Source organism: Oncorhynchus tshawytscha, linkage group LG16, assembly GCF_018296145.1.
Source record: "Oncorhynchus tshawytscha isolate Ot180627B linkage group LG16, Otsh_v2.0, whole genome shotgun sequence".
In the NCBI taxonomy this organism is placed as follows: Eukaryota; Metazoa; Chordata; class Actinopteri; order Salmoniformes; family Salmonidae; genus Oncorhynchus; species Oncorhynchus tshawytscha.
Window position 1 is genome coordinate 65,380,157 of NC_056444.1, and position 24,203 is coordinate 65,404,359.

The 24,203-nt window shown below is 42.6% G+C and overlaps 1 protein-coding gene across 5 annotated transcripts in view; it reads left to right on the top strand.

Annotated features, from left to right (window-relative positions):
- The window catches only part of LOC112216121 (signal peptide, CUB and EGF-like domain-containing protein 3), a 122,480-nt gene that overhangs the window by 12,747 nt on the left and 85,530 nt on the right, over positions 1-24,203 (top strand). For all 5 annotated transcript variants that reach the window (XM_024375845.2, XM_024375844.2, XM_024375847.2 and 2 more), the window contains exon 2: positions 19,069-19,191. In XM_024375845.2, the coding sequence (XP_024231613.2) occupies positions 19,069-19,191 (123 nt within the window). The remainder of the gene's footprint in view (positions 1-19,068; positions 19,192-24,203) is intronic.

Here is a 24,203-nt window from a genome sequence, read left to right on the forward strand (position 1 = left end):
GATTTCTTTAGTCAAGCAGTCGCGCCTGTCTCAGTGGACTGATCCATTCTGGAGGCCACGGGGATAACACAGTCCATCACTCTAAGACATGTGATACTGAAATTGTATATGGTTATATTATGTAAAAACTAATGGTGCAACACTAATAAATCAAATATTATTTCATAAAAAATGTGCTTTCTCCCGCGTTGGATACGGCCGCTGTCCGCGGTTCTGAAACATATTCCTTAGTTCCCAGTAGAATTGGCACCTTTCCCTATGTTGCTATGTGCATAACAGCAAAGTTAACCAGCGTATTGGGATTGAGAACAATGCGGTAGGGGCAGCAGCAGCAGAGACGAGGAAACAGCCCTTGCCTTAGCTCTATAATCAATAATCAAGTGTTAAATGTGCCTGGCTTTATAAATCATCCGTATATATCTATAGAAATAAGGAATCTAGCTTCTGTTGCCTGTTTGAGTGTTTGTTTAATAGCCGATTGAATCTGTGAGCACCAAGCCTCATGCAAATGCAAAATGTCGGATATAGTAATTTCACAGATTCGGCTGTTTTGAATCTTTGCTATGCTGTAATAAAGGCTTTACCATTGTTTAATTCGATAGAACAGACTGGTATTACTTATCATTTATTTACATTGTTTCACTGTTCCAAACATGCAGAAAAATGACATTGTAATCTAACAGCACCTGTTTGTCACACATAAGATACACACAGCTCTCGCTCCTATACCCTCCTTTTTCTTGATCTTGTTATTAGTACAATTATTTTTGTGATCATCATTATAATAATCATTAATGTCATTATCATTAGTAGGCTAAGTATAGTATCCTTGTATAACCACTGTCGAGCTGTAGGACTAAGAGCACATCCTGTTTAGTCTTAATAACCTAACTAACTTAGGCCTATATAGGCTACTGTATCAATCAATCAATCAAGCTTTAATTCGTTCATGCCATCACACAGCATACGAGAGAGTCATGCTTTGAAACGCAATCAAGCATTTTAGTTTTAAAATTAAATAACAAAGGGAGCTTTGAATAATTAGCCAAAACAATAAATATATATGAACCGTTTCTGGTAGACTTATTTATTTACTGTTGTTTACACTGTTGCAAATGGTAATATTGTAATCAAACAGCAACTGTTTGGCACAGATAATACTCGCAGAATGCTTGCTCCACAACTATGTCAAATGTCTTCCACAGATCTGACTTCCCTTTCCCTCCCAAGCAGCCAGTAAACAAACATGCGCCCATTTCAAGTTTCTTTTTCACGTCTTCCGCATTCATTTTGCTGTCGACATTACTGTTCGGAGTTTGTTATAACCAATATTTTGATGTAATTATGATAGGCTATCGGTCAGGCCCTATTGGTTACATGTTTCATGTAAAGAGAGCAGGGTTGAGGGAATAGGGAATGTTTTTCCTTAACAAATTAGGGATTTTGGTAGCAGAACTTTTCAGTCAGAAACAAGTAAGAAACTAATGTTGCAGCTCCAGCACGGACAGCGCAATAAACACTTGCTGTGCTCTGGTGCCTTTTCGCTGCAGTAGGGAGGAGAGCAAGACAACATGCGCCAGTCACACAGACTCTCACTGTCATTTCTTTTTACACAGTGTGACCATCGGGCTCTTTCTTGAGTCATTTGTGTGTCTTAATTATTTAATGAAGCAGTGTGCTTAAAGAATCAGACAAGCTCAGTGCATATGTAGTTGATTTTATTCAAACACTGCCTCTATGTGGAAAAATAAGTTTAAATATTTCAACCAATCAATTGATCGAAATAACAGGACGACTCTCGGTCGACCAAGATTTTTTTTAGTCGGGGACAGCCCTAATAGAATTTCACTCATCTGGCATTAGTTCCTTGAGCTGTATATACTGAGTGTACAAAACATTCGGAATACCTTCCTAATATTGAGTTTCACCCCCATTTGCCCTCAGAACAGCTTCAATTCGTCAGGCATGGACTACAAGGTGTTGAAAGTGTTCCACAGGGATGCTGGCCTATGTTGGCTGGATGTCATTTCGGTGGTGGACCATTCTTGATAGACATGGGAAACTGTTAAGCGTGAAAAACCCAGCAGCGTTACAGTTCTTGACACACTCAAACCGGTGCGCCCGGCACCTACTACCCCATTGAAAGGCACTTAAATATTTTGTCTTGCCCTTTCACTGTCTGAATGGCACACATACACAATCCATGTCTCATTTATCTTAAGTCTTAAAAATCCTTCTTTAACCTGTCTCCTCACCTTCATCTACACTGATTGAAGTGGATTTAACGAGTGACATCAATAAGGGATCATAGCTTTCACCTGGATTCACCTGGTCAGTCTATATCATGTGCACACAGTGTATGTCAGATAAGAACTGCCATGCTCTACTCGCACACAGAAAGCCATTCCCTTTATACTTCATAGTTTGACAGGAAGCAGCTAGAAAATATCAGACTAACAGTTCTGCTGTAATTGCTATGTTGCCCTCTTTATAGTTGGTACTATATCTTGCTAAAGCAGCCGCCAATGAATTGAATTGCTGTGTGCACAGGGGAGAGTGTCATGTCAGTTAGCGCTGGCTTTATAGATAGGTATATAACAGCAAAATAAGGTAAATACCAACACTATCAGGTATATAACAACACTATTGGGTATATAGCAGCGCTATAAGGTATATAACAACACTATTGGGTATATAGCAGCGCTATAAGGTATATAACAACACTATTGGGTATATAGCAGCATTATAAGGTATATAACAACAATATAAGGTATATAACGACACTATAAGGTATATAACAACAATATAAGGTATATAACAACACTATAAGGTATATAACAGCAATATAAGGTATATAACGACACTATAAGGTATATAACGACACTATAAGGTATATAACAGCAATATAAGGTATATAACAGCAACATAAGGTATATAACAACACTATAAGGTATAAAACAGCAATATAAGGTATATAACGACACTATAAGGTATATATATATATATATATATATATATATTTGTTTTTTACCTTTATTTAACTAGGCAAGTCAGTTAAGAACAAATTCTTATTTTCAATGACGGCCTAGGAACAGTGGGTTAACTGCCTGTTCAGGGGCAGAACGACAGACCCTGTCAGCTCGGGGGTTTGAACTTGCAACCTTCTGGTTACTAGTGCAATGCTCTTAACCACTAGGCTACCCTGCCGCCCCATATAACAGCAATATAAGGTATATAACAACACTGTAAGGTATAAAACAGCAATATAAGGTATAGTGAGTGATGTTACAGTATATACCTTATATTACTGTTATATATGTTATTGTGTTGTTATATACCTTCTAGTGCTGCTATATATCTTATACTATATACCTTATAGTGAGTGCTGTTACAGTTTATACAGTATGTAGTATAAGGTATATAACAACACCATAAGGTATATAACAGCTATATAAGGTATATACTGCAACAGTACTCACTATAAGGTATATAGTGTAAGGTATATAACAACACTATAAGGTATATAACAACACTATAAGGTATATAGCAGCACTATAAGGTATATAGTATAAGGTATAACAACATTTTAAGGTATATAACAGCACTATAAGGTATATTATAAACTGGGTGGTTCGAGCCCTGAATGCTGATTGGCTGACAGCATATGGTATGTCAGACCGTATAACACAGGTATGACAAAACATGTATTTTTACTGCTCTAATTACCTTGGTAACCAGTTTATAATAACAATAAGGCACCTCAAGGGTTTGTGATATATGGCCAATATACCACGGCTAAGGGCTGTGTCCAGGCACTCCGCGTTGTGTTATGCATAAAAACATCCCTTAGCCCTGGTATATTGGCCATATGCCACACCCCATCGGGCCTCATTGCTTAATTACAGCACTAGAAGATATATAACAGCACTATGAGGTATATAACAGCAATATAAGCTATACAGTATAAGGTATATGTCATGACTGTCCTGTGAGGATCCAAGTAGGTCAGATCAGCTTTGCAATAAATAGCTTCAACCAAACCCGCTCTCACCCACAGAGGGGGAGAAGGGAACTGTTGGGGGTTGACAGTTCACTCCCTGTTGTAATCAAGGACAGAACATTCAGCTCTCTCCCTCTCCAATGTTCACCAGAGGAATGTGTCTTCGTTTGAACACTAATGTCATATTATGTGTTATTTTGTTATTTAAAAAAAATGTTATAAAGGAAATACTGTAACTTGAAAAGTGTGAAGTGTCCATCCGATGCATTGTGCAATAAGAGATCATAGTTTTACATAACTTTGCACAGTGACAAACCACGCCCCTGAGTGAGGTCAGAGAGCCTGTCAGCCTGACGGAGCCTCCCTTTCTAACAAACTGTTTAAAATTATGGGTTAAGAATTAACATATCAGACCAGAGAGACGTTGAGCTGCAGCTCACATTTAAAGTGGTTTGAACTCTGAAATCTCAACACGAGGTAGAGACGATAAAGTCACCTCCCGGACAATCACTGGTACAGTTGATTAGCTATCCTAAGTAAAGTATCAAGAAAAGCTCATTTAAGTGGGATCATTCTACTACCCTTCTCAAATCACCATAGTATGCTACTCTCCCACTGAGAACCATCGACACGGCTGGCTAGACTATCTTCAAAGAAGCATCTTCCAGAGCAAATGGAAGTAGAATACACCGTAGTTCTGTTCAGCACTACACAGCAAGTCACCGGATCCCAGATGTCTGTAGAGGAGAACAGTAGAAGACGGGTGGGGACCCCTTTGGACAATCAGAGCCTTACAAGCGTGCCATGAAAAGGCCCAACAAACCCCTTTCCAAGAAGGCCCGGTTAGAAGAGAAACATGTTAATTCTGTGTTACCATTTAGTTAGCTAGTAAATAATTAATTAAACCAATTTGTGTAGTATTGAATCATAAGTAAGGCTCTGGATTTTGCTGATGCAAGGTTACGACTGTTCAGAATGATGATATGATACGAGGTTAGGATTAATAAATTGACTGTTTATGGATGTGATAGGTAAAGACCTTTAGAGTTTAATTCGGGAGATGGTAACTCTTTAAACAACCGTTCTCGTAGTACCCCAAATTCTAATGAGCGAATTGTTGCATGATTAATTTAAAAAAGGGTAACAATTTAACATAGTTAGTTGATTAGATAAATAACAGTCATCAGATTATTGAAAGTACAGTCACGGCATACTATCACATTTAAGGTAAGACCCAGATGCAGACTGTCGAAGTAACAATGTTTACAGGGGCAAAGGTACAGGACGGCAGGCAGGCTCAGGGTCAGGGCAGGCAGAAATCGGTAATCCAGAGTAGTGGGGAAAAGGTACAGGATGGCAGGCAGGGTCAACACCGGGAAAACTAGAAGACAGGAACTTAGACAAGACAGGAGCAAGGTGGAAAACGCAGGTAGGTTCTACAAACAAAACAAACTGGCAACAAACAAACAGAGGACACAGGTATGAATACACAGGGGATAATGGGGAAGATGGGCAACACTTGGAGGGGGTTGGAGACAAGCACAAAGACAAGTAAAACAGATCAGGGCGTGACATACAGTACCAGTCAAAAGTTTGGACACACCTACTCATTCAAGGGTTTTTCTTAATTTTTACTTTTTCCTACATTGTAGAATAATCGGGAACACATCAAAGCTATGAAATAACACATTTGGAATCATGTAGTAACCAAAAAAGTGTTAAACAAATCCAAATATATTTTATATTTGAGATTCTTTAAAGTAGCCACTTTGCCTTGATGACAGCTTTTCACACTCTTGACATTCTCCATGAGATAGAATGCATTTCAATTAACAGGTGTACCTTGTTAAAAGTTCATTTGTGGAATGTCTTTCCTTCTTAATGCATTTGAGCCAATCAGTTGTGTTGTGACAAGGTAGGGGTGGTATACAGAAGATAGCCCTATTTGGTAAAAAAAAAAGTCCATATTAGGGCAAGAATAGCTCAAATAAGCAAAGAGAAACGACAGTCCATCATTGCTTTAAGACATGAAGGTCAGTCCATATGAAAAATGTAAGAATTTTGTACGTTTCTTCAAATGCAGTCGCAAAAAGCATCAAACGCTATGATGAAACTGGCTCTCGTGAGGAACGCCACAGGAACGGAAGATCCAGGGTTACCTCTGCTGCAGAGGATATGTTCATTCGAGTTACCAGCCTTAGATATTGCAGCCCAAGTAAATCATTCACAGAGTTCAAGTAACAGACACATCTCAACATCAACTGTTCAGAAGAGACTGCGTGAATCAGGCCTTCATGGTCGAATTGCTGCAAAGAAACAACTACTAAAGGACACCAATAAGAATAGGAGACATGCTTGGGCCAAGAAACACGAGCAATGGACATTACACCGGTGGAAATCTTTGGTCTGATTAGTCAACATTTTAGATTTTTAGTTCCAACTGCCGTGTCTTTGTGAGACGCAGAGTAGGTGAGCGGATGATCTCTGCATGTGTGGTTCACACCATGAAGCATGGAGGAGGAGGTGTGATGGTGTGGGTTGCTTTGCTGGTGACACTGTCTGGGATTCATTTAGAATTCAAGGCATACTTAACCAGCATGGCTTCTACAGCATTCTGCAGCGATATGGCATCCCATCTGGTTTGCGCTTAGTTGGACTATCATTTGTTTTTCAACAGGACAATGACCCAGCACACCTCCAGGTTGTGTAAGAGCTATTTCATCAAGAAGGAGAGTGATGGAGTGCTGCATCAGATGACCTGTCCTCCACAATCACCCAACCTCAACCCAATTGAGATGGTTTGGGATGAGTTGGACCACAGAGTGAAGGAATAGCAGCCAACAAGTGCTCAGCATATGTGGGAACTCCTTCAAGATTGTTGGAAAGTGTTCTAGGTGAAGCTCGTTGAGAGAATGCCAAGAGTGTGCAAAGCTGTCATCAAGACAAAGGGAGGCTACTTTGAAGTATCTAAAATCTAAAGTATATTTTTGGTTAGTACATGATTCCATGTGTTTTTTCGTAGTTTTAATGTCTTCACCATTATTCTACAATGTAGAAAATAGTAAAAATAAACAATGAAAAACCCTTGAATGAGTAGGTGTGTCCAAACGTTTGACTGGTACTGTATATAACAACACTATAAGGTGTATAACAATACTATAAGGTATATAACATCACATTTAGATGTATAATGCAAGTTATATAGCAGCACTATAAGGTATATTGATTTTTTAAATATTTAACCAGGTAGGCCAGTTGAGAACAAGTTCTCATTTACAACTGCGACCTGGCCAAGATAAAGCAAAGCAGTGCGACAGAAACAACACAGAGTTACACATGGGATAAACAAACGTACAGTCAATAACACAATATAGAAATCTATGTACAGTGTGTGCAAATGTAGTAAGATTAGGAAGGTAAGGAAATAAATAGGACAAAGTGGCGAAATAATTACAATATAGCAATTAGACTGGAGTGATAGATGTAAAGAAGATTAATGTGCAAGTAGAGATACTGGGGTGCAAAGGATAAAAAATAAAATAAAAAAATATGGGGATAAGGTAGTTGGGTGGGCTATTTACAGATGGGCTGTGTACAGGTGCAATGATCTGTAAGCTGTTCTGACAGCTGATGCTTAAAGTTAGAGAGGGCGGTATAAAGTCTCCAGCTTCAGTGATTTTTGCCATTTGTTCCAGTCATTGGCAGCAGAGAACTGGAAGAAAAGGCGGCCAAAGGAGGAGTTGGCTTTGGGGATGACCAGTGAAATATACCTGCTGGAGCGCGTGTTACGGGTGGGTGCTGCTATGGTGACCAGTGAGCTGAGATAAGGCGGAGCTTAACCTAGCAAAGACTTACAGATGACCTGGAGCCAGTGGGTTTGGCAACGAATATGTAGCGAGGGCCAGCCAATGAGAGCATACAGGTCGCAGTGGTGGGTAGTATATGGGGCTTTGGTGACAAGACGGATGTCATTGTGATAGACTACATCCAATTTGTTGAGTGGAGTGTTGGAGGATATTTTGTAAATGACATCGCCGAAGTCAAGGATCGGTAGGATAGTCAGTTTTACGAGGGTATGTTTGGCAGCATGAGTGAAGGATGCTTTGTTGCGAAATAGGAAGCCAATTCTAGATAAAATGTTGGATTGGAGATGTTTAATGTAGGGTATTTATAGGGTATATAACAGCACTATAAGGTACATTATAAACTGGGTGATTCAAGCCCTGATTGCTGATTGGCTGAAAACCGTGGTATATCAGACCGTAAACCATGGGTATTCAATGCAAATGAATGACTTAAAAATCATACAATGTGATTTTCTGGATTTTTGTTTTAGATTCCTTCTCTCACAGTCGAACTGTACCTATGACAAAAATTACAGACCTCTACATGCTTTGTAAGTAGGAAAAAAAAAAAATTGGCAGTGTATCAAATACTTTTTCTCCCCACTGTATAACAGGACTATAAGGTATATAACAGCACTATAAGGTATATAACAACACTATAAGGCATATAACAGCACTGTAAGGTACAAAAATATAAATGCAACATGTACTGTTTTCCGGGCGCCGAAGACAGGTATGTCAATTAAGGCAGCCCCCGCACCTCTCTGATTCAGAGGGGTTGGGTTAAATGCGGCAGACACAGTTCAGCTGAAGGCATTCAGTTGTACAACTGACTAGGTATCCCCCTTTCCCTTCCCTTTCTCTAATGTTGATCCCATGTTTCATGAGCTGAAATGAACGATCCCAGAGATTTTCCAAATGCACAAAAAGGTTATTTCTCTCAAATCTTGTGCACATATTTGTTTATATCCCTGTTGAGCATTTCTCATTTGCCAAGATAATCCATCCACCTGACAGGTGTGGCATATAAAGAAACAGATTAAACATTATGATCATTACACAGGTGCAACTTGTGCTGGGGACATTAAAAGGCCACTCTAAAATGTGCAGTTTTGTCACACAACACAATGCCACAGATGTCTCAAGTGGAAGGAGCGTGCAATTGGCATGATGACTGCAGGAATGTCCACCAGAGCTGTTGACATAGAATTGAATGTTCATTTCTCTACCATAAGCTGCCTCCAACATCGTTTTAGATAATTTGGCAGTACATCCAACTGGCCTTACAACCGCAGACCACGTGTAACCACGCCAGCCCAGGACCTCTACATCTTCACCTGAGCGATCATCTGAGACCAGCCACCCGGACAGCTGATGAAACTGAGGGTTTGCACAACCGAGGAATTTCTGCACAAACTGTCAAAAACCGTCTCTGCGTGCTTGTCGTCCTTACCAGGGTCTTGACCTGACAGCAGTTCAGCGTCATAACCGACATCAACGGGAAAATGCACATCACGGAAGAATCCCAATTTCAACTGTACCGGGCAGATGGCAGACAACTTGTATGGCGTCGTGTGGCGAACGGTTTACTGATGTCAACGTTGTGAACAGAGTGCCCCATGGTGGCGGTGGGTTTATTGTATGGGCAGAGATAAGCTATGGACAACGAACACAATTGCATTTTATCAATGGCAATTTGAATGCACAGAGATACCATGATGAGATCCTGAGACCCATTGTCATGCCATTCATCAGCCTCCATGCATATCTGTATTCCCAGTCAAGAGACTTTTTAAGAAATTTTGTTGTAGGCAGAAGGCATCAGAGTAGGATTCTGTTGCATTGACAGGTATGACTCAGGCCCATACTCTAAACAATTTACGCACAATCCCCCATAATAACAAAGCAAAAACAGTTTTGTCAAAATTTTTGCAAATATATATGTAAAAAAAAAAAAAGAAATATTTCATTTATGTAAATATTCCGGCCCTTTACTAAGTACTTTGTTGAAGCACCTTTGGCAGCCTTGAGTCTTCTTGGGTACACTTGTATTTGGGGAGTTTCTCCTATTCTGCTCTGCAGATCCTCTCAAGCTCTGTCAGGTTGGATGGGGAGCATCGGTGCACAGCTATTTTCAGGTCTCTCCGGGGAGATGTTAAATCAGGTTCAAGTCTGGGCTATGGCTGGTCTACTCAAGGATATTCAGAGACATGTCCCGAAGCCACTCCTGCATTGTCTTGGCTGTGTGCTTAGGGTTGTTGTCCTGTTTGGAAGGTGAACCCCAGTCTGAGATCCTGAGCGCTCCAGAGTAGGTTTTCATCAAGCATCATTCTGTACTTTGCTCCATTCATCTTTCCCTCGATCCCGACTAGTCTCCCAGTCCCTGCCGCTGAAAAACATCCCCTCAGCATGATGCTGCCATCACCATAATTCACCGTATGGATGTTGCCAGGTTTCCTCCAGACACTTGACACTTGGCATTCAGGCCAAAATTTCAATCTTGGATTCATCAAACCAGAGAATCTTGTTTCTCATGGTCTGAGATTCCAAGCGGGCTGCCATGTGCCTTTTACTGAGAATGGGCTTCCGTCTGGCCACTCTACCATAAAGTCCTGATTGGTGGAGTGTCGCAGAGACTGTTGTCCTTCAGGAAGGTTCTCCCATCTCCACAGAGGAACTCTTGTCAAAGTGACCATTGGGTCCTTGGTCACCTCCCTGACCAAGGCCCTTCTCCCCTGATTGCTCAGTTTGGCCAGACGGCCAGCTCTAGGAACAGTCTTGATGGTTCCAAACTTCTTCCATCTAAGACTGATGGAGGCCACTGTGTTCTAAGGACATTCCTTCTACCTCATTGCTTGGTTTTTGCTCTGACATGCACTGTCAACTGAGACCTTATATAGACAGGTGTGTGCCTTTCCAAATCATGTCCAATCAATTGAATTTACCACAGGTGGACTCCAATCAAGTTGTAGAAATATCTCAAGGATGATCAATGGAAACAGGATGCACCTGAAATACATTTTGAGTCCCATAACAAAGGGTCTGATTACTTATGTAAATAAGGTATTTCTGTTGTTTAACTTTAATTCATTTCCAAACATTTCTAAAAACCTGTTTTCGCTTTTTCATTATGGGGTATTGTGTGTAGATTGATGAGGATTTTTTATTTATTTAATCCATTTTATAATAAGGCTGTAACGTAACAAACTGTGGAAAAAGGCAAGGGGTCAGAATACTTTCTGGATGATCTGTATATAGGAACAATATAAGATATATAGTATAAGTTATATAACAACACTATAATGTATATAACAGCACTATAAGGTATTTAGTTTAAGGTATATAACAGTACTATAAGGTATATATAGTGGCGTCCTTCATTACTGTAATAGATTTTTCCACGGTATAGGAGGGTCTATGAGTCAAGTGTGGCCACACGTCACAGCCATTCATCCTAATTATATGGACACAGCACAGCATGGCACCCCAAACACCGGATGCAGCCCATGAAAGCCACAGAGCATTGACCGCCATTCAGAAAGGTTGAGCTGAAGTTGTAGGGTAGCTGTAGGGTAGCTGCTCATTCAAGGCTGTAAATATAGAATGTTCACTCAAAGCATCTCCAGGCACGATGGTCTCCAAGCAACAGATGAGCAAGGACATTCCCACTGGGCACACTGGTTGAATCAACATTGTTTCATTTAAATTAAATTACATTGAATCAACATGGAATAGACGTCTGTGCCCAGTGATCTTTGTTCTCCGGTAGAGAGAACTTTGTTCTTCTCTTTGTTTTCTGGTAGAGAAAGGCACACATTAATGCACTCCCAGGTCTTATGAGCCAAAGAGCTATACTGTTCTTGTATAACATGAGCTTGAGCTGCCCAACATCTCACAACGTCTCACAACAGGGTAGAATGTTGACCCCAATGACGTGTCAACATTCTACCCTGTGAGCTTCCTACCCAGTCTCATTTAGTGTCAGTAGAATGGTAGCTACTCCTGGCTAGATATGAACACCTGCAGTGCTGTTTCAAATTAGACCCGAATAATCAATTTACAGTGCTGCTACAGCTCTTATTTACAGTACACTCTTAACAGTTTGTTTTCTTCCATCGTGTTCCGTTTTGTTCCTTTTTCTTATTACCGTACGGTGAGACCCATCTACGGTAGACTCTTTCGCTGCATGGTTGGTGGACCCAGCTGGGAAGAGGTTTGAAGTTGTTGCCATTGTTTTTAGAAGATCACGATCAAGTCAGTGGTCATGATTCCTAAACATTTAGAGTGTGTGAAGGATGGGTGAAACAGCCCCAAATGCAAGCAGTTTATATTTTTATTCACAGTTTTTAAAAGCTTTGCCGGACGTCAAACAGTGCATCCCTTCATGAGCTGGAGGGGATTTGGGCGGGGACAGGGGCAGGGACAGGCGCGGGGGAGGATTTGGGTGGGGGCAGGGGCAGGGGCGGGGGAGGATTTGGGTGGGGGCAGGGGCGGGGCGGGGGCGGGGGAGGATTTGGGCGGGGCGGGGAAGGATTTGGGTGGGGCAGGGGCGGGGGCAGGGGAGGATTTGGGCGGGGGCGGGGGAGGATTTGGGTGGGGGCAGGGACAGGGACAGGGGAGGATTTGGGTGGGGGAGGATTTGGGCGGGGGCGGGGGAGGATTTGGGTGGGGGCAGGGGCAGGGGCAGGGGAGGATTTGGGCGGGGGAGGATTTGGGCGGGGGCGGGGGCGGGGGAGGATTTGGGCAGGGGCTGGGGCGGGGGAGGATTTGGGCGGGGGCAGGGGAGGATTTGGGCGGGGGCAGGGGCGGGGGAGGATTTGGGCGGGGCCAGGGGCGGGGGCGGGGGAGGATTTGGGTGGGGGCGGGGGCGGGGAAGGATTTGGGTGGGGGCGGGGGAGGATTAAAAAAAGTGCACTAATGTTGACGTCTGCATTTCATCAGTTCTGCCAAGGGTCTACCCTATAGGGTGTCCCAGTATTATTCAGTCTATTTCTGTGGTAGGAGGAGGAAGGGGGTTGGCCCTGGACAGGGCAGGGGCGGTCCTTGTTGCTCGAGCAAACAGTCAGGGTCTCAACACACAAAGTAAACATTACCCTGTGTTTTAACTGTACACCTTGAGTTTGGCAAATTTCCCACACACTCTCTCCCCTCTCCCCTCAGCCCCGTTCCCACTCACACACCCATTTCCTTTTAGCTGACCGGCCCAGCTAAATACACCTCTTATCCCTGCCCATTAATCAGAGGGGGAAAGCACCTCTGACAACGTCTCACCTCCACAGCCCTGGCCTAGAAGCTCTCTCTGGCTCACATGTGGGGAGTGTATTGGACGTGGCTGCACATCGGCGGACTCAGAGAGTTGTATGGTTGTTCTTCTCGAAATATCAGAACAAACTCCTTGACTTACTCTATGTCTGAGTACTATGATGCTGAGGATGGAACCACATTTGTCTGAAGATCTTTGTTAAACCAAGGCAATGATCAACTTGATTCAATCAATTAGCTATCTCCCCTTCTGCTCTCTAGTCTAGGAGAAATGTTGTTCAGTCAAGACTAGAGCATGCGTAGTCACAGTGACTGATTTACAGGCTGACGATAGGAAAAGCCTGGAGACACAGCAGCTTTCCTGGATTTGGGTTGTTAAACCAGGGCTTAGTGCATGACATGCTCTCTTTTTCACTTCATGCGGTATTAAGAGCACCCAGCTACCCCGGCCCAGCTATGAAGGGAAGAGACTAGACTTTGAATGATGTGCCTCATTATAGGGATTCTACTCAGAGAAAGTGCATTGGCCTACTTGTCTTCCTAGGGATCCAACCGTAGGTTCAAGCTTTGAGCAGAAAGGTCAACTTACTTACATAAAGTATGTATTTCTGGGCTTCTAAACTTAAAACTGAATTTCTACATGAAAACAAAACTACAGCAACAATACAACATTTCACACATTTATTTTCATGAGGGAATTGGGTAAACAGCGGACCATTTCCCAATTTACATTTTTTTTGTTCTTTCCTTTGGTTGTTTTGACTTTGTTTATTCATCCTTGTCTCAAATCACTGACTTCAACATCTGCTGCCTTAACTTGTTCCCAACAACTTTGATACATCAGCATCAAAGAAAAAAATCTACATACACAGACGGCCTGAAAAAGCAAAGCTTTTCATCTGTAGCATGAGTCAATTTGGAGGGCAGCGTTACTGAATGCATTCGGCAAATTTGTTTCTGAAGTGTTCAGAGGGTTGTCCTCGGGACTGAACCGTAGGACCTATTGATTCTGACATGTTTATTTTCACAGGGAAAAAGGCCTTTTGGATTTCTAATAACTTCTTTCAGCTTTTGTTGTGCATGTGTTGAAGGGAATGCACCCAATTCCCTAGGTGGTTGCATTTTTATTTAAACAACCGACTCCTCATTCACTCAGCCTACAGGGTCCACTGGTCCCACTCACACAGAACTACCCTACGCCTTGACCTCTTTCTCCCCTCTCCAGATGAAATCCTGCAACTAGTCATGTCCGGCCGCGCAACAACCTACCCTCTTGACCCCATCCCTGCCTCACTTCTCCACACCATCTCTGGAGACCTTCTCCCATTCCTCACTTCCCTTATCAACTCAGCCCTGACCACTGGCTGTGTCCCATTTGACTTCAAGATGGTCAGAGTCGCTCCCCTCCTCAAGTGAGACTGCTCTCCTTTGTCTCAGAGGCTCTCTGGTCTGCCAAAGCTGACTCTCTCTCCTCTGTTCTCATCCTTCTAGATCTATACCCTGCCTTTAACACTGTGAAACGTCAGATCCTCCTCCCTACTAGGTTTGGGCAGTATTCAGATTATCATACCTTCATACCGACCTTGTGCCATAGCGGGATATTCCGTAATACTGAACACAAGGGGCGCTGTTTTCAAACCCCACCGATACTCTCTAATCCGAAGGTTAGCAATGCTAACAAGTACATGTAAAATCCCATAGAGAATGTTAACTAAATGCTAACAATCTTATTGCAAACATTTTGTATAGTTTCTGACTTAAACTATACATGTATACAAGTAACTCAAAAATGCTACTCACACAAAACAAATATTAGCCAGCTAGACTCTTGATCCAGGAGTGGATTCTCTGCTGTTACCAAGCGAATGCTTGATTTTGGAAGATAGCTAACTAGCTGCTAAATTAACAAAGCAAATGCACAACTGCAGAGAATTTAGCACATTTTAGACAGTTAACTTAATAGTTATAAGATATCTAGCTGGCAAACATTTAGTTGTGAATTCCATACTGTAACTAGATTATCTGGCGCATGCTGCACAACAAGGCTGCAGTCTCTCGTCGCTATGTGCTTTTAAACAAACACCACGTGACAGGTGAGTGGGCACTACCATAAGCTTCATAATAATGTGACAGGTAAAATGAAGAACGCATCCTACCTTCTGGATTGCATCCTACCTGGCAGGTTGCTCCTACCAGGTGGCGTGGAGAGGATCTGTGTCTGCACCGCGTGCTCTCACTACTGGTGTCCCCCAGGGCTCGGATCTAGGCCCTCTCCTGTTTTCTCTTTACACCAAGTCACTCGGCTCTGTCATATCCTCACATGGTCTCTCCTATCATTGCTATGCAGATGACACTCAACTACTTTCTCCTTCCGCCCTTCTGACACCTAGGTGGCGACACGCATCTCTGTGTGCCTGGCAGACATCTCAGCTTGGATGTCGGCCCACCACCTCAAGCTCAACCTCGACAAAACGGCGCTGCCCTTCCTCCTGGGAATGGCCCACCTGCTCCAAGACCTCTCCATCACGGTTGACAACTCCACGGTGTGCCCCTACCTGAGTGCAAAGAACCTTGGCAGGAACCTGGACAACACTCTGTCATTCCAGGTCACAATTGTAAATGAGAACTTGTTCTCAACTTGCCTACCTGGTTAAATAAAGGTGAAATAAAAAATAAATAAAACAATTCTCTGCAAACATCAAAGCAGTGACTCGATCCTGTAAGTTCATGCTCTAAAACATCCGTAGAGTACAACCTTTACTGAGACAGGAAGTGGCACAGGTCCTAATCCAGGCACTTGAAATCTCCCGTCTAGGCTACTGCAACTCTCTGTTGGCCGCAGCCCGCCTGGTGTTCAACCTTGTTCTCCCATGTCACCCTGCTCCTCCGCACACTCCACTGACTTTCGGTCGAGGTTTGCATCATTTTCAAGACCCTTGTGCTTTCCTACGGAGCAGCAAGGAGAAGTACCCCTCTTTACCTTCAGGCTATGCTCAAACCCTACTTCCCACCCGAGCACCTGCACCTGCCCGAGTCCTTGCCCATCTTTCAAAAAAGTCTGAAACCCTACCTGAACCCCCCCCCCTCCCTGAAAAAAGAAAAAAAGGCACTTCTCTTTTCCACTAACACTGACTTTGCTGATAAATACTTTGTTGAGGGAAAATGTACTTGATACGATTGTGATGTGTTGTTGTCTCATTTGGCAATCTTAAGATGAATGCACTAATTGTAAGTCACTGTGGATAACAGCTAAATTACTAAAATGTCAAATGTAAATGTATCTGACGTGTTCTTTTCTTGTTTTATGGCTAAGATTCTATTTTTGCTCAAAGTGCCACTTAATTGAATTACTCCTGGAGTTTGAGTGACTAACTAACTGACGTTTTCTGTGAGTCATTTACAAAATGACAGTTTCTGTAAACAAGATATGAACTCAAGTAGAATAAAAACATATATATTACTCTGTTCCCTGATCTAACCTGACAGCTCATGAGCTCACAAAGTGTTGGCATAATTACCCACTTCCCTTACTCTCGTGTAGCTAATTAGGGGGACACAAATTGCTGTCGCCTTCAAGAACACAGCACTAGCAGAGTTGTGCTTGTTCCGTGGTAGTCAGAAATGTATCCGTTATAGAGGTGGATCAAACTGGAAGCTCATTCCGAATACAATGCTATCTAATTGTAGAATAATATTATGAGCATTGAACAAATGTTGAGGTTGGAGAGCCTTGGCCTTGCACAGCAAACAGTGAGCTTGGTTCTGCTCTGTTCTTAATTGTGAAGGAGAGGGAGGTTCAGTGTAATTGAATGTTGTCCAGATTTGTGGAAATATAATATCTGTATGGCAGTGCTGGTTGAAATGTTGAGTTTAGCTTCAGCCAGTCTAGACAACAGATTAGTTTGTGCAGGCTTTGCTTAGAAATGAGTTTCCCACACACTCTTGTGCATTTTGAGTGAAGTGGTTGCTCCTGATGGTTGGGTCTGCTGATACAGGAGGTTTGCTGATTGAGGAGGTTGATCTCTGCAAGATTGGTGATACCAGAAGAAATAGAAAGTTGAGAACAGTCAGGTCATATAGATCATAATGGAACTGCACTGCATTAGCTAATACATGATTTCTGAAGCATCTGCATTGACCTTATAATGGGTTTATGAAGTCTGTTTGAAGTGTTTTATTGATTTAGTATGTCTGTTAGGAAATACGTACAGTTCACTCGTGGTTTATGTAATACAGGATATTATATTGTCAACAGCTCAGAGTTGCATATCAAGCATGACACTTCAAAAAAAGATTCACATCTTGGAGCTACACTAATAGTCTTACATCTGAATCACTTTAAAGCCTGACTGCATGCACAATTAGGATATATTTTGACAGATAGCCTGACACTCTTTTCATACAGCATATTAATTCATTCCAAGGTGTGTTGCCTCAAATCCTAAATGGTTGATTTTTGAACGCATAAATTATACCACAGTTTTTCTTGTTGTGAAAAGTGTTCTATTGCATCTTGTCTGAGATGAAAAAATATATATTTTTAGAACAATGTGTTAATAAAAACAAAGCATTATTTAGCAGTAAAACCAAGTGCACCTTCTCCAGACAGTTAATGATCTAGTTGAATTGATGACCGGGATAGGAGCATTAATGTAAAGTGGAAATGTGAGATTCTTTAGTTTTTGTTGTTAATTAATATTAATCACCATAGAGCCTTTGAATCCTTACACCTGACTAAAAGACGAATCTGTGTTTATGTGGAATGTAGCTTGACTATCACAGAACCTTTCCAAATGGTGGTCGTCCTATTCATCTTTAAGGATGATCAGTGAGTAGAAAAGATCCAGCCTGTTTCTATCCCTGAGGAGAACAGCATGTGTTTTCTAATGCCATTGTCCTCTGTGGTCATGCCAATGGAACTGATGGTCTATGGCTCCCAGGGTAGATGCTAAGCTAACGGGGCTCAGATTTCAGCCAGTGTTCCCCTGGGATCAGTCCTCGGGGCCCCAGCAGAGAGAAGATTTGTGATAAGGGTCGATATTGGAAGCTGTGTAAACTTTGTTAAGCTTTTCCACCCTGCGAACGGAGGGGGGGCGGGGGGGGTAATCCCAAACACCTGGGCTCTCTAACCGGGATCAGGTGGGATTAGGGAGGAGGGCACCATAGAGCCAACTCCGCGACACTTCACTACCCAGTTACCTCTGTTAATTAAACCCATCATTTCCCATATCTATGTGCATGATCTTTTATGACAATATATGATCAAGTGTTGGGATTTTTACATCCTCCTCTATTCATAAAGTATTTAAAGTGATCTCAAACTAATATCCTATTTGTCCTGAGTTTATATTATTTCCTGATCACATGCCTGATTATATATTTATAGACTTAACTGTTCCCTCTAACTCTGGACCATTACCATGGCAGAGGGCTATCTATCCTATCCTCCCAATGAAAGCATTGGCTTCTTACTCAATTTCCTGACCCATGTATCAGAGGAACAGATTGTCCAAGTCAGCAGCCAGTCAAACAGAGGTTCATCACAGGTCAATCAATGATAGACTGTTTATTTATGCATTATAATAATTACTCAACTACTTATTTATTGTTATGAAGCAATCGGTTCTTCAAAAATGCCTGAATGAGCTGTTTATTTGTACCATGGTTTCGGAGAACTATTAAGCTGTCAAACATACCACAGTGTAGCAGGGTTTACTGAACTGAATTGTTTTGTCTTTATCAAGTGTGACTGCTTGTATTCTTGGGGTGGTCTGTCAGTCTGACCAGGTACTTTACAGAGGTTGTGTATCCACAGTGAACATCCTATATGGTGAATATCTTGTCAGATGGATGATTGACCCTCCTCCCCTACTGTACATTAGCCACCTGGGGGTAGTAAACATTGTTTGTTATTATTGTCCTTAGACCTCACTGTTCCCTCCATCTCTCCCTGTCTGTCAGATGTGGATGAGTGTGCAGAGCAAATTGACAACTGCAGCACCGATGCCATCTGCCAGAATACACTCAAGTCATACAAATGCATCTGCAAGTCGGGCTACAAGGGGGATGGCAAGCACTGTGAAGGTAAGGTGTCAGAGACGCACCCATGCGCACATGCACACACACACACACACACACACACACACACACACACACACACACACACACACACACACACACACACACATGCTTTACATTTCTCATAGGCTTTACATCTCAGACCTGAGAGAGAGGATAGAGATGCTGCGTGGAAAGGAGAGAGAGAAAAAGACAGGTGCAGCCAACTGCTCTTTTGTGTCAAATATTAAATGAAGCAGTACATTTCCTACACATTTTAGAGAATAGAATTAAGATAGCGGATGAAACAGCAGCCAGAGGCCTCTGCCTGCCAATTGGTCAGAGATATTTCCACAGCCCAGGGCTTCTTGTGACTCTAGTCTGTCAGACACAACCCTGTTTTTTTAGCAGGGAGCGTTCAAAGCCTCTGGACCGTTATTTCCCTCCATTTTTATTAGTATTACTGCAGGACCAAATCACAATGTCATTTTTTCCCCATTGCTATTATAATTCTTTCATTTATTTGACTGTGTTTGTCATTGCTCTTTTCCTTCAGGTTATAAGGTTTGCTTTTGAATTTAACTTAAAAAGGAAAATAAAAAACTGCCCATTTGAAAGGCTAATCTAAGGTGAGGACAGAGTAGAGAGCTGATTTCTGACAGTCTGTGCCTCTCTCTCTTCAATAGCAGCACATCTGTATAGACTCCTCCAGGCCCATTAAAACCATCAGTATCAGTGTAGTTGGCCATGAGCTGCCTTCCTCTCTTGGATTAACTGGGGTTAATAATTCTATTTATAATCATAGAAGGTAGAAGGCAGTACAGTACAAGGCTGTTGGTCCTGCCCTGGTTTCTACACACTGAGTTGTTATTGACTTTACCTGGTTTATACTAAGGACAGGAGGAGTGTGGCCTGAAATAAAATGTATGATCGTGATTTGGTTTTATTTTTTCATTTGAATTTAATCTCTTTGCCAATCATTAGTTTTCATTTCTGTATCAATGACTGTGATTATTGGTCTACTGTTAACGAATGCATTGACTCGTCATTTTTTTTCTCCTTCATTTTTATTACCTAATTCAAAGTACACTTTAATCAAATAAAAACCTGATATTTTCTGTAAAAGGGTAAAAAAAAAAGTTTTTTTTCACCAGTTCTACAATTTAACCAGTGTAGGTTCTACAATTTAACCAGTGTAGGTTCTACAATTTAACCAGTGTAGGTTCTACAATTTAACCAGTGTAGGTTCTACAATTTAACCAGTGTAGGTTCTACAATTTAACCAGTGTAGGTTCTACAATTTAACCAGTGTAGGTTCTACAATTTAACCAGTGTAGGTTCTACAATTTAACCAGTGTAGGTTCTACAATTTAACCAGTGTAGGTTCTACAATTTAACCAGTGTAGGTTCTACAATTTAACCAGTGTAGGTTCTACAATTTAACCAGTGTAGGTTCTACAATTTAACCAGTGTAGGTTCTACAATTTAACCAGTGTAGGTTCTACAATTTAACCAGTGTAGGTTCTACAATTTAACCAGTGTAGGTTTCAACTGCATTTAAAAGCTGTGCAAGTGGGGCAGTAGATGCAATACTGTAGTGGTGTTGATATGGTGTTCCTGAAACAAACACCTTAAACCCTGGCAAAGCATGGGCCAATGGGTTGAATATGCTGAGCTAGAATTACAGCCTTTGCTATCATAACATTTGACGCGTAGACCTCATGCTTGTGGGTTAAGAAGTGTGGAAATTGAGATATTAGGATAGCTGTTCAAATATACCGTCCCTGTGTTGCTTTTCAGTTTATTCTGAAACTGTACACACTAGAGGATTACTGGTAGTGTACACTACATGCCAAGCGATTAGGCCTGACAGTCAGCGTTCCAATTCATCCCAAAGGTGTTCGATGGGGTTGAGGTCAAGGCTCTGTGCAGGCCAGTCAAGTTCTTCCACACTGATCTCAACAAACCATTTCTGTATGGATCTCGCTTTGTGCACGGGGGCATTGTCATGCTGAAACAGGAAAGGGCCTTCCCCAAACTGTTGCCAGAAAGTTGTAAGCACAGAATCATTTAGAATGTCATTGTATGCTGTAGCGTTAAGATTTCCCTTCACTGGAACTAAGGGGCCCAGCCTGAACCATGAAAAACAGCCCCAGACCATTATTCCTCCTCCACCAAGCTTTACAGTTGGCACTATGCATTTGGGCAGGTAGCGTTCTCCTGACATACGCCAAACCCAGATTCGTACATCGGATGCCAGATGGTGAAGCGTGATTCATCACTCCAGAGAGCACGTTTCCTCTGCGGCGAGCTTTATACCACTCCAGCTGACGCTTGGCATTGCGCATGGTGATCTTAGCCTTGTGTGCAGCTGTTCGGCCATGGAAACCCATTTCATGAAGCTCCCGAAGAACAGTTTTTGTGCTGACGTTGCTTCAAGAGGCACTTTGGAACTCAGTAGAGTGTTGCAACCGAGGACAGACAATTTTTACATGCTACGAGCTTCAGCGCTCGCAGGTCCCGTGCTGTGAGCTTGTGTGGTCTACCACTTTGCGGCTGAGCTGTTGTTGCTCCTAGTCATTTCCACTCCACAATAACAGCGCTCTAGCAGGGCAGACATTTGATGAACTGACTTGTTCGAAAGGTGGCATCCTATGACGGTACCACGTTGAAAGTTACTGAGCTCTGTCAGCAACGGGTGTGGCTGAAATAGCCTGAGTCTGTCTATCATCTACTCTCTATCCCACATCAGGTACTAGATGAGGATTCTTTGTCTTGGAGGCTAAAGGCGATAATTTACCATACGGTAACGGAGTTAACATCTGCAGAGACCTCATTATGATTGCAGAAACAATTTGATTTTAATGACGGACTCACTCACACACTAATGAACACAAGGGGAGACAGAGAGCTGGTTTCAAGCGCAGGGCACAGCAGGTGTTTATTGCAAAGGACCACAGGAAGAGGCAGGTAGCTGTGTCCAGGGGCAGGCAGAAGGTCATGCACAAGGGGTCCAATTAGGCAACAGTACAGGCAGGGAAAAGGCTAGTAATGTAGTCCAAGAGATCAGGCAATAGGTAGATAACAGGAAATCCGATAGGCTAAAGTACAGGCAGGGAATAGGTGTCGTGAGGCAGGCAAAAATGATCATACATGGGAGGAGTAAATCACAGGGAACCCCAGCGCTCCGAAAGACGTGTCACAAAACAAACAATACCTCACAGTGATGGGGTGCAAAGAACAGAACTAAATAGTGCGTGAAAATGACATACAGGTGTGTGAACAGGTGATTAGAATTCTGGTGATTAGGATCTGGAGAGTGAGCTGCATTCAGGGGATCTAGGTGTTTGAGAGTGTGAGCTGGAAAGTGGTCTGGAAAGTGAGCTGCGTTCAGGGGATCTACGTGTCTGCGGGTGTGAGTTGGAAGCAGACGTTACACACACCAGACACTCCTTTTGTCCCTCTCTCTCTCTCACACACACACACACACACACACACACACACACACACACACACACACACACACACACACACACACACACACACACACACACACACACACACACACACACACACACACACACACACACACACACACACACACACACACACACCCAACACACCCCAAAGCGCCCTGTAGATAATGCTTGCATATATACTGGATTGTATACTGCATATTTTTGCCTGTTTCTCTGCATGTTTAACCATGCAATAACACCAATGTTGAGCCTTCTGTATTCAACATTAGAATACCATTAACAAATGTAAGCATTCACTGACTGTTAAGCACAGGAACAGTATTTTTACCCTGCTACTATAGGTTCTTAGAATTCTGCTGAGAGAGGAGATAATTAAAGCAAACCAGGGAGAGAGTGGAATAATACATATTCATGTGCTAGTTCTAGATATGGTACTTGCTGATGGGGCCTGACTCATGGTGTGTGGAGGGAACTTTGGTCCTTAGAGTGGTCTCAGGTGACGTGCTGCACTGAGACTCCTATTGGCAGGCTGGCAGACATGAGGCTGGCAAATACACCATGGCAGGGCACACCCCCTGTCTCAAGATGCCAGGGAGGTTGTCAGGGAGAGCAAGGAACAGGAAACATGACAGGCTGGTTCAGAACCATTCTATCCACTCAATCTAGTCTAGTCCATCAGCAGGGGAACCACTGCAGCTGCATCATGCCTCAGTGCCTCTTAGCAAAGTCCCCTGTCCAAGTCATCACAGAGACCTCTCTCTTTCTCTTTCACTCTCTCTTTCGCTCTCTTGATCTCTCTTTCTTTTCACCCCTAGAACATGATTTAGTTTTTATCTCACTGGTATTGCCCGTTGAGTAAATCCACCTGTTTGATAGGAATTTGATGGTGCTGCATTCATGAGTCAAATTGGTCTGTAACAGTCTGAACAGTCTGGGTGGATAGAATCATTTTGATCTTGAGAAATGACAGTGTTGTGAACAAGAGGGAGGAAGCCTCCAATCATCGAGGGGATGAGATGCTCTTAGCCTGGGGTAGATGAGAGTGAGACTGGCATTAGTGTCTCCTGTGTGACATCATGGGATGGAGCAGCAGAGCGTTGTGGTGGCAGGCAGCTCTGGGAGTTAGAGGGAGAGTGCACTGGTCCAGGCTCAGCCCATTGCTGTCAAGTCAAATCAAGCACTGAGGCAACTGTATCCGTCAGCTGCAAAGAGGAGCTGAACCACCCAGATTGTTGGCCCTAAACTGGCCAACAATCTCTCTCTCTCTCTCTCTCTCTCTCTCTCTCCCTCTGTCTCTCTCTCTCTTTGCCTCTCTCCTACCACTGAATCATATCTCAGCTGTTATCTCCCTGTCTTCATGGACAAATTCACTTTCCCCATCCACAATTACTGTACCCTCTCTGCCTGCCTCTTAAGGTTGAGTCCTTTAGAGGCAGAACTTGACTTACTAATATTTGTAGTACAATACATATATCACATCAGGTCTTGTTTCATACCCATTTACTCCCATCACACCCACTCACTGATTCAGTCTATTCTCATGTGCATCTTTTTTGTCTT